Raw genomic sequence first — 14,053 nt, 5'->3', positions numbered from 1 at the left:
TGTTAAAGGCTGCGCAAGATCGAAGAGAAACTATCATGTGTAGTCCAGATGCACAAATGGGTGCATGCAAATACATTCCTAGATTCCGTTGATTATTTTTGGAATAAAATAATAAGAAAAGCTTTCCGCTAAATTGAAACAAAAAGCCTTTTTCCCCCCCTATCGACCACAGCCAGGGTCAGTCAAGGTAAACAGATGGAGACGAGCACTGAGAATAGACTTCAGTAGCTCGCAGATGATATTGCAGGAAACACTTGAAATCTGTTATGTATAATCTCTGATCTGATCTTTTTTGTCTTATACCTGTCGCACTTTTATGCTGGATTTACATTAAACAGCAACAACAGTCCCAATACGAGTGGTCAGACAACCAGACAGGTTTTGGACGAATTCCCAGTTTGAGGTTCAGTTTCATTCTCCTGTTTTAATCTAATCGGCCCAACTTATCAGAGAGCTATATCAAACACAGTGTGATTGGATAGCTCGAGGCAGAGAAACCAAACAAAAACTTATTTGTTTTTCTTGGTAATGAAGCAAACGAGGAAGTACAACCTCAGGCATGAGGAAGAAAATTTCCCCTCATTCAAAGCATAAAAACCTCAAATCCAACGGGTTATTGACACACGCTTACTCTTGTAAAGTGTACTCTTTGTGTTTTATTGCCACACAAATAATATACAGTATTTCCTCGGTTGAAAGCGCTGTAGTGCTCTGGCTGCCTGATGGCCTCTCAAATTCCTCTTGGCCATTCTACAGAAGTGAATTGTTTATGCTGTGGAGGCTGCGGTCACTCACTGGATGTGCAGTGGGCGTCTGGCCAACCCGTAGCCCACAGAGACAGCCTGCTACAGACCTCCCTGTCCTGTCAGCTGACTCCGTTTCCCAGGGTCCCCTCAATCCCAAAGGCCATCGGAGTCAATCTCTGCAAACACACAAGGACGAGAAGCTGGAAAAATGTTTAGATTCATACTGAGCGGCTAAACAACTACTGGACATTCATTGAAAGTAAATGCGTGTGGTTTTAAGCATTTTAGTGACACATAGAGAAACAGGTTTTAATGATTATTCTCATTGTTTAAGCTGCCTTTAATTACTTGATGTTTTCCATAGTGCAGGTCTTCCTATATTACCACGGGGGCCTCTCGGCAGAAGTTGACTCAGCTTGCGCAGGAGTCATTAAAAACAATCGAGCTCGCTGGAAAAAGCCTCTCGTCATCTCATCAAAAAAGCAAAGCCCGACACCTTACGTTGTAGACATGTCCCCCTCCTTCGCAGGAGGTTTCTTTGATGTGCAGGAGCGTAGGAAGGTGGGGAAGGTGGAGATGAGCGTCCTCCCCCCGCAGGGCCTAGTTAGTGATCAGTCTGAGCCGGAAGGAGCCACTAAAACAGAGACTTTTTAAAAGAGTTCAAACAGAGAGGAGCACTTCACTGTCCTCAGGATAGTCAGAATGTGATTTATTTTATTTGGGATAAGGGTTCAATTTGTGATTCTCTCATGCTTTTCACGCATGAATAATAGTCTTGTTTTTCTGAAGAAATTCTTTATTTTAACTTTTTTTGTTTCAGTTGTTTGGTTGCCGTGGATACGCAGACTCCTGTCATGACTCACGGCTGATGTTTCCAGTGTTTCAGTAGGACTTTATTTTGCAGTCTGCATGTGTTAGTTTGATGCATGAAAATACTGCCGAGCGATTTATAACTTCTCCGACTTCCACGGTGCGCAGAAAAAGGGGGAAATCAAAAGTTCAAAAGTTGGTGTGGAAGCTGCTGTATCACAGTTTAGACTAATGTTAATGAGTTAAGGCATCTATAAATAGTGAGCCAAATTTCTCACACTGCTGGTTGAAGGGAATTTTTTGCAAATAACATCGTTGTGTCTATTTTTAACCACATGATTAGCCAAAGCTAATTGTAATACAGAGATGCATTTATAAATACATCAACGTGCAGCCGCTCTAATATTAGCTCCACCTTTTTTTTCTTCTTCTTCTTCTTCTTCCTTGTAATAAAGTCTCTCTTCTTTATCCGCCCTCCGTCTCGTCTTCTTGGTGAAGTGCTCACACACTGAGGCCCACTGTAGCAAGGGGCCTATTCATGAGGCCAAGAGACAGTAAAGGGAAACACAAAGAGCTCCCCACACACTGGAGAGGGCTGTGAGCTCAGCGCTGACCCCTGAAGGATGTGTGTGGGCTGCACCCAGACACAGTGGCCCCGCCGACTCGAGCTCCATGCTCCTCCTTCCTTTTGGACTTGACCTTTCACTAAACCCTTGCAACTCCCAAAACAACCTCAAACAGACTCGAAAACTGTCAATAGCAACTGGATGGGAGTAAAGACTGAATGACATAAAGTCTGAATGGTTATCGACTGTTGCCAGCTAAAAAACCTCTGAAGAGCCTCTCCCATGTTAAATATTGGCATACAGCGCGCGGCTTGAAGCACAAAAGGCGAGCAGTGAGAACGGCTAACAAACTACCAGCTGAATTTAGTGTTAAAAGACAAGTCTGAACTCCCTGTTCTCAGCCATAAATTAAAAATATAATATTCGGAATATTTCTGCTTGGAGACTTCACAGGCTTTATATTGCTCTTCATTTTTCTTCCTCTTGATGGAAACTGTGACAGTTCTGGTCCAAAGCCATTGTTTTATATACTCCTAAATATTTTCCCATCCTGATAAACGTGTTGTTTTAGCATACAGGAATTTTTTTATTTTTTTTGTCTGCTATACCTCTGAGACCTTCTTGTCTGTGTTTGTTGTGCTTTCAGTGCTGGACCAGCTCCTGATGGAGCTCCACCGCTTCCTGCTCATCCTGGACAAGGAGACCCTGAGTGGTAACGCCACCGTCCAGAAGGGCTTGCTCTCCGATCTCCTCCAGTCCTACAGAGCCTCCAATGGTATGATGGAAAAACTCTAGTCCATATATGTACACTGGAGTACTTATCTGCAGCATAAATCATAGATTAGTAGGCTCGCAGACATTTAACATAGGAAGTAAGCTTGTTCCAGACCAGTAAACTACATTATCCATCATCTTTCAAAGCACAAATTTTCCGAATGAAGTAGTCCAGATAAATGAGGAAGACTCATGTTCTAAATTTAAATCAGTTCAGGAACTGAATTTGGTGGGTATTCTGGGGAAAATTTAATGAATTGTTTGGACACGTGCAACCAAAAACAAAGACGGTGGAAGTGAAAGCGAAATGAGTTTCAGATAGAGTCAACTTTTATTGTGCTCGAATTATCTCAACTCAGTGTAACTACACTGCAAATACCCCAAAATGAGTCAAGTGAAGAAGTGTGTGCTTTTTTTCCCAGAAGGTGAAACAACAGCGACCAGAACAACATATTTGTCTTCCCTTCAGTTATTTCGCTCTCAGACGATCTTTCATTCCTCAGAGTGATAAAATCTCGCCTGCTCTGTGTTATGAGTGGACGCTTCCCTCCCATGAAGGCTGCTGAAGAGTTACTGAGTTCCAAGAAATATGTGGAAATATTTGTGTTTGATAATATATGCAGACCCCAATGGCACATTAAATTATAGGTAAGACAGGTAGGTATGTTATCTGCCAAAGGTGTCGCATTAGGGCTACTTCCAATTGGCGCGCTTGGTCATTTCTACGAAAGTAAGTCGTCTCTAACGTTTTCTCAGTGTTCATTATTTACATTTCCTAATGTTGCGGTATTTGTGATTACATGACAATAAAATTGGTGGAGGTTTAACCACAAATAATGATCATTTTAACATTCAAAAGCTTTTTTTGACTGGCAGTTAGCTTGCCTTGATGTGAAGCACCTTATGTAACATGTGGTCATGCCCTGCTTTTCCCACAATTCAATGAGCTTACATTGCCGGGCCGCTTGGCCTGAGACAAACGACCAAAGAAACCCGCTCTGGTATTATTTTGCTCTTTTAAACTCCCAGTAACCACCATGTAATAATTATACTCTCGCAGGCTTCTATTAACAAATACATTTGGGGCCTTTTTCCCATTTTTGGTGGCTGAAAACCACATTGTGGTGGGTGAATTAAATATTTTTGCCCGGCATTTTGACTTCTCTTGCAAAACGATTCGACTGACAACCTTTATTCTGTGAATGTTTGAGGTTATTAGTTTTTTCACTTATCAAACAAAGTGTCTCTTGCTTCGTCCCCGTGAAGTGATGCATGGCCTGTTAACTTATTCTGTCAAACAGCTAAAGGCAAGTTTGTTTTTCTTGCTCACTGGGTCCGACACTCAACATGAAAATGTGGCAACTGCTGGTGGGCTGATGTGATTTATGGTGCCTGGAAGTCGGTTAGTTTTTCGATGTGAACCAGTGCTACACTGATCCTCATCCAAGCCTAAACCCCTAGGTGTGTTATTAATTGGGAGTAATATAGGGGAAAGTTTCTGGACATTCACTGCACTTGCACAAGTTGCTTCTGGACTGCAAAAGCAAGTGTTTTTTTTTCTGCTACCTCTCTTTCTTCCTCTGTTTCTCACACTCTGACACACAAAACCCGCTTAGCAACACACACCAGCAGTCATGCTTTTCCGTGTTCAAGTCCTGGACTCGTCCCTCCATACTTCCTCTCCTGGCTCCAAGCTGTATCATTTTTCCGAAGCTGCATTTATCCTCCGGGGACGCTCACTTCCTTTGAGCAGCGACTTATAAATAGCATTTCAAACTCTGTTCCCCCGAAAAATCTGTTTTCACTGTACAGGCAAAACATCGTTTCACTCTGCTGTTGTTTGGTTTCACCTCACGATATCTATTTCAAACGAGAAAACCTTCCTGAGAGAGTGACACCCATTGTTAGAGTTTTGTTTGATTTCCTCTCAGGGTATAATCTTAGTCAGCTAAAACGTTTAATTCAATAAAACAACGTACCTCAAAACTGCACTGCAGCTCCGGAATAAATTCCCGTAACAGGTTACAGTAACCAGCTGGAGTCCGCTGTGCCAATACCGCAGGGTTTATTGTTTGAGAAAAGACATTCATTCCAACTGTTTATGTGGCAATGTTATGGCGATGTCTTCACCAGCTTGTAATTACTCCACCATGTTAAGACCGACATGAAACCAAACACAGAGCTTTTCTCACTAAGCTGACTTCAGTTTCGGTGTATGACATGAGGTTTCATCATCTCCGCTTATTTCCTAAATGATACCATTGCTCACACTGACCCTGTAAATATTTACATTGGAGTCCAAAGAGAAGTCAAGCTCGGTCTCTAATGATAGGCCCGATCAAGAACTTAGTGCTTTTATTGTTGTCAAAGGAAACCCCAACTATGGCTGTAATTATAATATTTTCTTATTTTGACTTTAATTGAAAACCTATAAAACTAAAAACTGATTGGATGAAAAGACTAGTTTTGGACAGCCCCTAATTCTTATTATTGTCTTTAAATCCCACGAGGATATTATATAGTATATTTTAAAACTAAAACATACTTTTGATTATAAGTCTTAGGGGTTCCATTTTCATATTTAGCTGTATGAGCTTCAAAACTTCAAAGATACGAGTGACACAGTGCTCGATCTGTGCAGGCAAGGAGTTTTCTGACTAATGTCTGATGAATGCCAGCCACGGTGAAAGTGGGTGTCAATAATGGGCCCATCTGTGTTCACAATGGGCCACTTGTTTGGATCAAGTTCCCCTTTTTTACTCCTGGACTTTTGACAAACATGATGAAAGTTTGTTTGGCACTAAGGTGGAATCAGATTTTTCCCATCGGTGCTACAAGTAAATTCCTTCAGAAGGAAAAATATGCATGTTTTTTTTGTTTTTTTGTGATTGTACACATCTCAAAGCTATTCGCTTCAGTAAAGGTGTTTTGAGACATTCAATTGGAGATTCAGTTCAAAATGAGCTTTTATTGCATAATCAAAAGTTGTTTGATTAAAAATTTACTTTCTCTAAAGCAACAAATCTGTCTTGCAGAACATAGCAGCTTGCACTCGTTTGAATTATAGTCACGTTGGGTTTCACAATCAAATCCAGAGGGTTTCAAAGAACACTTTAATTCAAACAAATGAGTCTGGGGAGCTCTTGATGTTTCAACAGCTGCAACAGACAGCAGTTTTCTTGTGTTGCCGACATGCATGAATCACATACTGTATTTTCCTTTTGTCACAAGTTTGTATTATGCGATGAAACTGTAGCAGAATATCGTCATAAAACAGATATATATATATCTGTCTGCTGATATTTAAATGGCTTCTTCTTCCTGTTTCTTACTTTTAACATGATGTTAATGTTCGTGGTAAGTACCCACAAAGTAAAACTGTCTGTGCCTCTGAAGTATGCTCACGTCAGCTGTTAACAGCCTTTTCCTGTCTCCACGCAGGTGCTGACGAGGAGTACATCTACATGAACAAAGTCATTGTTGGCGGAAAGGACAAAAACAACAAAGGTGTGAGTTTCACAAGGTTCCTCCCTGAAGTGTGATACCATTACTTGTTGTTGTTGGGTTTTTTTTTTTTCCATATCTGACATATAATACATCGAGTTTTTTTTATTTTTCCTATCGAAAACAAAGGACACAATTTATTATTTTATGTCATGCCAGCAGCATGAATGGCAACATCAGTCCAATAATTCAATAACCGATGGATGGGTTGCCATGAAACTTTATACACGCTCGCATGTAAACCAGAGCTTTGGTGACTCTTTCTATGGTGAACATGAGATTCACGGTTTTTGTTTTGCCATGAAATACAGCACAGATATTCATAGTGATACGCAGTAGTTGGTGATACCTCAACATCATCTGGCTAATTCACATTCCCATTAGCCTCAGCTGTACTTTGTGTTTTGGTGCTAAACTAAGATGGTGATTGTGGTAAACATTATACATGCAAAATAGCATGTTAGCATTGTCATTGTGAGCTCAAACCAATGTAAATACAGCCTCACAAAGCCGCTTGCATGGCTGTCGACTCTTAAGCTGTGTCTTGATTTGGATACTTGCACATTAGTACATTTGTAGTACACAGTGTACATGTACTTCCTGCCATACTGCGCTAATTTTGGCAGGGTAGTGTTGTCTCGATTCGAGTACGGCTGTTGTGCGCTTCCAAGAAATGACTATCACAAAATTTGACTGCTTTTTCTTCTTACATTCCCATTACATTACCATTTGACTGCCAAAATAAAAACACAAAGCATATGTACAACTTAGATCGATACATCGCAGCATTCGCCACAACCACTTCAGCCCTAGCAGTTTCATTGGCCGACCATTTTCACACTGCCACTGGAACATTCTCGAAAATGGCGACCATTGACGGCAACGACTCAGCTTTGGGTCCGTTATGAGTGTACCATCCGGGTACTTGCGGTTCACTGCTTTTTTTCCATAAACGACAGTGTGAATGCACATACTCAAAATTGCAAGTACACAAATTGAGACACACCGTTACTATTGTTAGAATATATTTTATTTAGCATTGCATTTGCATCACTATTTTTAAGTGTAGGGACATATTTCATTGTCAGTCATCATGCTACATGTTTGATTTGACACTTAATGTTAGGTTACCACTATTATCCATTAGTTAGTTAGTTATAGGTTATCACCATTTTGGCTTTGGGGTTATCTCTGTAAAGGATATTTGTTGTTGAATTATATGCAAACTGCAACTAAACTTTTGAATAAAAAGCCCCTGTCTGGTATTTTGAGGTTGTCCAAGTCGGTCAAACATAAGCACATACTTGTTGTGTTATTGCACCCTCACGCTCAATTTGACATGATTCAAGTGAATAGCAGACAGAATAAACTGCCACAAGCAGCGCCCCCCCCCAACCCTCCCACTCGGTCTCCCTCCCCCCCACCCACCTCTCACCCCCATTTCCTGTCTGTTTCTTCGTAACTCCTCACCATCTGAGACTGGACCTGTTTTGTTTGGACAGTGTTGAAGAATGTGGTTTCAGTGAGCACTAAACTTAACAGACATATTTTCTGCAGCGACGCTAGCAAAGCCACAAGTTTTCTTTCACAGACTAATGGAACGGCGAAGTGAGAATTGAGGTTTCTTGATCACTGATCATGTGGTAAACCTGAACTTTCCCTTTCAGTTAACGCGCAAGAGAAAGACGTTTTAGGACGTTGTATTGTTACAGTGAAACATTCTTTAAAAAGAAAGCCATCTCATTGCTGTGACAGCTCAGCTTGTTCACCCCAGGGTCCTGCTGATGCAAAAAGCTTTGACCTGCAGCAAAGTTCGTCACTCTAAATTTTGCTTAATGTCCCGAGCAACACGAGGTCCACAAGCATTTTTCTTTTCACTGTCTAACACTTAGGGATAATAAGGATGTCCTGTAGCTAAGTTCATGAACGAGACAGAGAAACTTCTAAAAAAGCTCTGCCCTTTTATGTTGATCCACATATCAGCATTCGAGTAGAAACTAGGCGAAAGGATTGAGGATAGAGGAAGTAGTATCATTCCAACCGCCTCTTGAGATTAACAAGATGGGAAAGCAGAAAAAAAACAAAATCTGCTTTATTTTTTACTCTACTCAGCCTACATTGCCTTTTACATGCTGGGAAATGTGTTTATTTGCTTTCCTGCTGATACTTGGAGGAGGAGATTGACCCTCCTCTGTTAAATATTAAGCTACAAAGCAACACAACATTATCTCAGTTTAATAGATGGGAAAACAACTAGTTTCACCCAAAGGTTATACCTATATGGTCTGAAAATAGTTTAGCTGTTTCCCCCTGTCTGTTTCCTGCCTTTATGCTTAATGTGGCATTGATCTGCTCATAGATCTCTTGGTAAGAAAGCAAATTATTTTTAGTATTTTCTCCAAATGTCAAACAACTTGTTTACAGAGGTCACAAGGCAGAAAGGTTGGGGACCTATAAAGTACATTAATGTACACTGTTAATGAAAGGAGAAACCATAATTCCTTAATCTCTTTGGCAGATCTTGTTTTATTTTCTTTTTCTGCGCTGTGGTGTGTGTTTTGTGTAATGGGGTTGTTGCTACCATACAAATGCCTCCCCTTGATTTGGATTATGTGGTCACTGTAAACTAACAATGAAGGGTCTGTGCTCAAGGCGAGGGTTTAGTGATACCAGGAAACACTGGGATGTATAGGAGACATCTGGACATCTGGAAATAGTTTGGAATAAAAACTGACCGAATTTTGACACACATGATGAGCCAGTTCTTTCCCCACTTCCTGTAAAATTCATTTCACACCAGTCAACAGAAACGCACGAGTTAAGATTTCTGTAATTCACTGACCTTTCTCTTTATATTTTCACGACACAGATGACAGACCAGATGCCTTCATCAACGGTAAAGCAGCAAAATATGTCTCCGTCCCACAGAAGAGCCTTCCCGACCTGCCGCCCCCAAGAGCAGTAAGTGATCACCAGCTCGATTCCATCAGTGGATCATCATGTGAAATGACTTGGCCTTACGCACGCGGCTTTTTGAGCGGCTGCCACTGTGTTGGAAATGGTAATAGCATAATTGACCCCAGTAGGGTTGCTGAACTCAACGAAGTACATGAGAAAGTTTGGTGGAAATCATGACATTAAGCGATATGCAGAAGGATCCAAGAGACAAATTCCAACTTTAAATCTAATTGACAGTATTTTGTAAGAACATTATCACTATGCACCTTAAGTGCTATGGACTGAGGCCACATGTTTCCAGAGAATTGCATGTAAAAAAAAAAAAAAAAAGAAGCAGTCTGTGGTCATACAAGCCAAAAAACATTTCCCAAAGTCACAAATATGAAATATATTCCCCCCAGAAATACAGAAACAGGTATTTTATCACTCTTGGGCCAACAAACCTGGAGAAGTGAGTATCCAAGAGTGTGTGTGAGAAAGCTGTGGTGTGTTTTATGTAGACTGGGAGGCCAGTAGCTCCTGAATTGGCCCAGTGTGACTTCAGGAAAAACGTAGAGAATGAGTGGTTTAGAACATCCCGTCAGTGCCTTTGAACTCTGTACACACACACACATGCACAGTGGCCTCCCCTAATATAAACTACAGTAGCAGCTGTTGCTAATCAGAACGAATGCTTAGTGTGCCAGCACGTGTGCATGTGTGTGTGAGAGTGTGTGAAAGTGAAGGTACTCAAAAGAGGAACATCTGTGTCACTATGCAGTTTTATTTAAACTCTTACTCATACTCTAGTTTAGAAAAAAAGAAATGCCATTGTTTTTCAGTTCAGCAGTGATTTCACAGTTGAAGTATAGCTTCCGCAAATGCCTCGGATGTGTCTGGCAAAGCTATTTCTTCCTCCTTCCCCTCTGCATCCAGCTGTGGTATAGCTGGTCCCATCTTGGGAAGCCTGAGTAAACACGTCCAAAGTGAACCACTCTTTGGAAATCCCTTCATCTGCCTGCGGGGCTTCCATCCATTGTCGGTGATGGTGTATTCAAGAGTTAGCATGTGTTTAACTGTGAACGCAGAGTCCCCCCTTATCATTGCAGAGAACAGCGCCCCCTTACTGTTGATGTAGTGCCCCGGCAAGGCTGTCCACTGGCCTGTCGTAATGTTGTAGCAGTCCATGAGACAGCGCAAGAAGTCGTCGCAAGGCCCGTTGCGCATCACATACAAATTGTCTCTGTGAGCCACCATGCAGTGGCCATAGCTTTGAGGTTTGATCATTGTGGTTGCTAGTTTCCACTCGTCAGTCACTGGTATGTACTCATATATGTCTGTGGTGTCTGGTGGTTTCCAGAAGCAAACAAACATCCGCCGTCTTGCAACAGCGCAAGCAGCAGATGCTACAGGTCTTGGTGCATGTTGTATAAACGTCCACTCCTCTTTCTCAGTGTCGTAACACTCTGCCGTGGAAATGATCCGTTTTTTGAATTCACCGCCAATAGCGTAGAGTCGCCCATTGTACCCCAGCAGGGTGAAGTCATATCTTGGTTGCTTTGGACCTGGAAGTGCGGTCCAAACTCCTGTCTCGGGGTTGTAGCAGAAGCTGCCGTCCACTGTGTCCTTCCCATAACCGTAGACACCCCCTACGATGTACAATCGATTGTCAAGCACTGCCACTCCAGCCATGGAGGTGCTACAGAGAGTTGGGAGGTCTGTCAGGTGTTTCCACTCTCCCTCTTTCTCATCAAGGTAGCAAACAACCCTAAAGGAGTCATGTAGCAGTTCCATTGAAGGTGAGTGTGTGCCTAAAGCAATGTACGAAGCAGGAGACAATGCTTGAGAATACTCAAGAAGGTCTTCCGGAATAGTGCTCTCTGCTGCTTCCTTCAAATCATCGAAAGCGTCACGAAGGAAAAGAGCAGCGTTATGAAACAGAGTATGAACCCCAAAGATGGACGCTGCTTGGTAAAGCAAGAGGCAGTTGTCTGAGTCGATAATGTCACAAAGGTGTTGCACCAAACATGCAATCTGCAGGAAGGCAGCACACTCTACAGCTTCTACAAGTTCGTCCGGGTCACTGATAGTGGGGACCTCTCCCCTGCACACAGCGAGGGCAATGAGGAACCCCCTTGCGCGCACTCCTCCCTTCAGGTGGAGCTCGTCCCGGTGACTTTCTATCATCCCAGACTGAAAGAGTGCGCAGAAATAGTTGCTGTACCTCGCCAGCAAGGCTCGCTCCACAGTGAACCAGCTATCCTCCACCCTCACTCTCACCAAGCCCGCCTGGTCCTCTCCGCGCTCCAGATCAAGGGTCGCATTCTCTGCATGAATATCCCGGTTGACTCCCAGGCCTTCAGGCTCTTCCATGATCCTTTAAAGTCTTTTCTCTGGCTGAAACCAGCTTTCGGGCCTGTGAATCAAGTGTAGTTTAGCCATTTTTTCCACAGAACCGGACGGTAAATAAAGGTTTGTGAGGGTTCCATTGCGTCCTGTCTGCACGGTCTGAAAATAGAGCGGTACTATAGATAGCAGCTGTGCCACTCGCAAGCGTCAGGCAGGGAAGGAAAACTGTTGACATGCAGAGTAAGCGGTAATGTGGCTGCTGGCAACTGGTGATTATCATAACCGCAATATAACTGGCTGGCTTAAGTGTTTGCTGAATTATTCATGATTATCTTCTGCCTCTTTAAATTACTATGAATCGTTGAATGTACATTTTCTTCATTTATACTTACATGCATAAAAATAGGAGAACCCAAAATCTGGAACTAAAGATACGAAAGGTTTACAGGAGGTTAAAGTGTTCCCAAGAAGACAAGATAATGGAAAAATAAATACAGTATGTGCCTGCGCGCATACAGAAGTTTTTTTATTCCACACAAGTGTTTCGAAAACCAAAAAGATACCGTGTTACAAGTGGTGCGGAGATAGCGAAGGCCCAGAGAGATCTCCAGAATCCGTCTTTCCGAAGCTGAGCAACGACTGATTATTTTTATCACTACCTTCTCCTCTGCTCTGAGCTCCCAGCAGGCTCTTAGATACACTGTTTGAGTGTGCGAGTGTGTGTGTGTGTGTGTGTGTGTGTGTGTGTGTGTGTGTGCCAGATTCTTGGCATGGGAACCAGGGATTTTCCATGTTCCTCTGACTGTTCGTTTTTTGGGCTCTTTTTCCCACTCTTTACTCAAAGCCCCACCACCACCACACCCCTATTCCTCCTCCGCCACCACCACCCCCCCCACACTCCTCGCTTTGTTATTTATGCTCTGACTCCTCAATCCATTCCTTCTGCACCATGTTTCTGTGGCGAGGATGTGTGCCTATATGTGTGTGTGTGTGTTTGAGAAGTGAAAGGAAGCGGCTAAAGCGGCGACTGCAAAGTATTCTGGGGGGGAAAAACTTTTAAAAAAGACCACCACACCTGGCGACGGCCTTCTCTTCTTTAATATGAGTCCAGCTGTCCTCTTTAGCTTTGGTCCAAACAATAGGCAGATTTTAGGTAGATGAGTGAAATGGAGAGAGAAAAAGAAAGCAGATAGAGATAAGGGTGGGCGTACTGGGGGGCTGCTGCTGCTGCTGCTGCTGCTCTGGAATGCCTGGCTCTTTGTTTTAATTAATAACAGATGCCTGAACTGAACTGCCATGGAGCAGTTTACACTGTTAGTGCTGTACGGTCTTTTTTTCTCAGAAGAAATCTCTTTGTCTTATGAAGTCCCTGTCAACTCGGGCTTTGAGCTTTCATAGCCGTCTCTCTTATTTCTGGGGGTCATGTACTCTCAAAGGAATTTCATTAATGGTCAATCAAATAGATTCAGGCTCGTCTGTGTGGCCGTATCAAAACCACAAACTGACACAACATAATGTGTTGCCAGCCTGATTGTTTACCAAAGGAATACTTTTGTGATATTATTTTCCCCATTTATTTATTTATTTTATTTCTTTCTTCTTTTTTTTTTAGATTTTATCATTTAATTTAACTAATTTATCATCAAGAAAAAGCTCTATAAATAAAAGATGAATCTGCAAGTATCATGTAAAAAGTCAATGTCATATATCTTATTGGTTCCTTTGATCCAATGGCTTGTTTATTTCCATTAATTCCACTTAGTTCCTCTGTGAGTCATGGCATCGTCCATCTCGTTCCGTATCAAGGCTGGGCCTGTCACTTATTTAAAGTTCTCTGTTTAAAACTCAGTCAAGTAGACTTCTTTGTTGCGTCTTAAAGTGTTTCTCTTCAAGCATGCAAAGGTGATAAGTTGTTAAAGCACAGATGTGACTAATATCATTAACGAGGGCTCTGTTCCACGTCCCTGCTGGCGTGTGCTCTGGATGTGCGCGATGAGTCAACTTATTGGGTTAAGGTCGCTTTCCTTGGTAGTCAACACCAGAAATAAACAAATGCATGCATTACCAATGATACTAATTGAGGTTCCATTCCATTCAGGTCAAACGATGTCAGCTGTGGTCAGTGGCTCTGCTGACATAAATGGAACAGAGCCTTAATTAGTATAATTAAGACCCTACTATTTCCTGTCAAAATGGTTACTGTGAAATTTCAGTAGTTTCCCAACGTGTTGCCGCCGGTTATACCGATGTATGTACCTTAACACTGTAACTCGTGAAGTCTGGCTGCGGTTTGTGTATTTGTGAGTCAAATTTTGTTCAATTTCGGTTGTTTTCTGAACGTTTTATTACTTTTAGACTAGTCCACTA

The 14,053-nt window shown here is 42.2% G+C and overlaps 2 protein-coding genes across 4 annotated transcripts in view; one reads left to right on the top strand and one right to left on the bottom strand.

Annotated features, from left to right (window-relative positions):
- afap1l2 (actin filament associated protein 1-like 2) overlaps positions 1-14,053 on the top strand; it is a 35,952-nt gene that overhangs the window by 9,669 nt on the left and 12,230 nt on the right. For all 3 annotated transcript variants that reach the window (XM_019264787.2, XM_010742060.3, XM_027289587.1), the window contains exons 2-4: positions 2,769-2,897; positions 6,338-6,403; positions 9,270-9,361. In XM_019264787.2, coding sequence (XP_019120332.2) covers positions 2,769-2,897; positions 6,338-6,403; positions 9,270-9,361 — 287 coding nt within the window. The remainder of the gene's footprint in view (positions 1-2,768; positions 2,898-6,337; positions 6,404-9,269; positions 9,362-14,053) is intronic.
- Positions 9,368-12,581, bottom strand: LOC109139842 (kelch repeat and BTB domain-containing protein 13). Its single transcript, XM_019264789.2, has one exon. The coding sequence runs from the start codon at positions 11,708-11,710 to the stop codon at positions 10,193-10,195; it is 1,518 nt and encodes a 505-aa protein (XP_019120334.2). The 5' UTR covers positions 11,711-12,581; the 3' UTR covers positions 9,368-10,192.

Source organism: Larimichthys crocea, chromosome XVI (assembly GCF_000972845.2).
Source record: "Larimichthys crocea isolate SSNF chromosome XVI, L_crocea_2.0, whole genome shotgun sequence".
Lineage (NCBI taxonomy): Eukaryota > Metazoa > Chordata > Actinopteri > Sciaenidae > Larimichthys > Larimichthys crocea.
This window is presented reverse-complemented; position numbering and strand designations above follow the sequence as displayed.

What these genes read in the sequence shown, in the direction of transcription:
- LOC109139842 (XM_019264789.2), bottom strand. Translation starts at nt 11,710, where the DNA reads ATGGAAGAGCCTGAAGGCCTGGGAGTCAACCGGGATATTCATGCAGAG.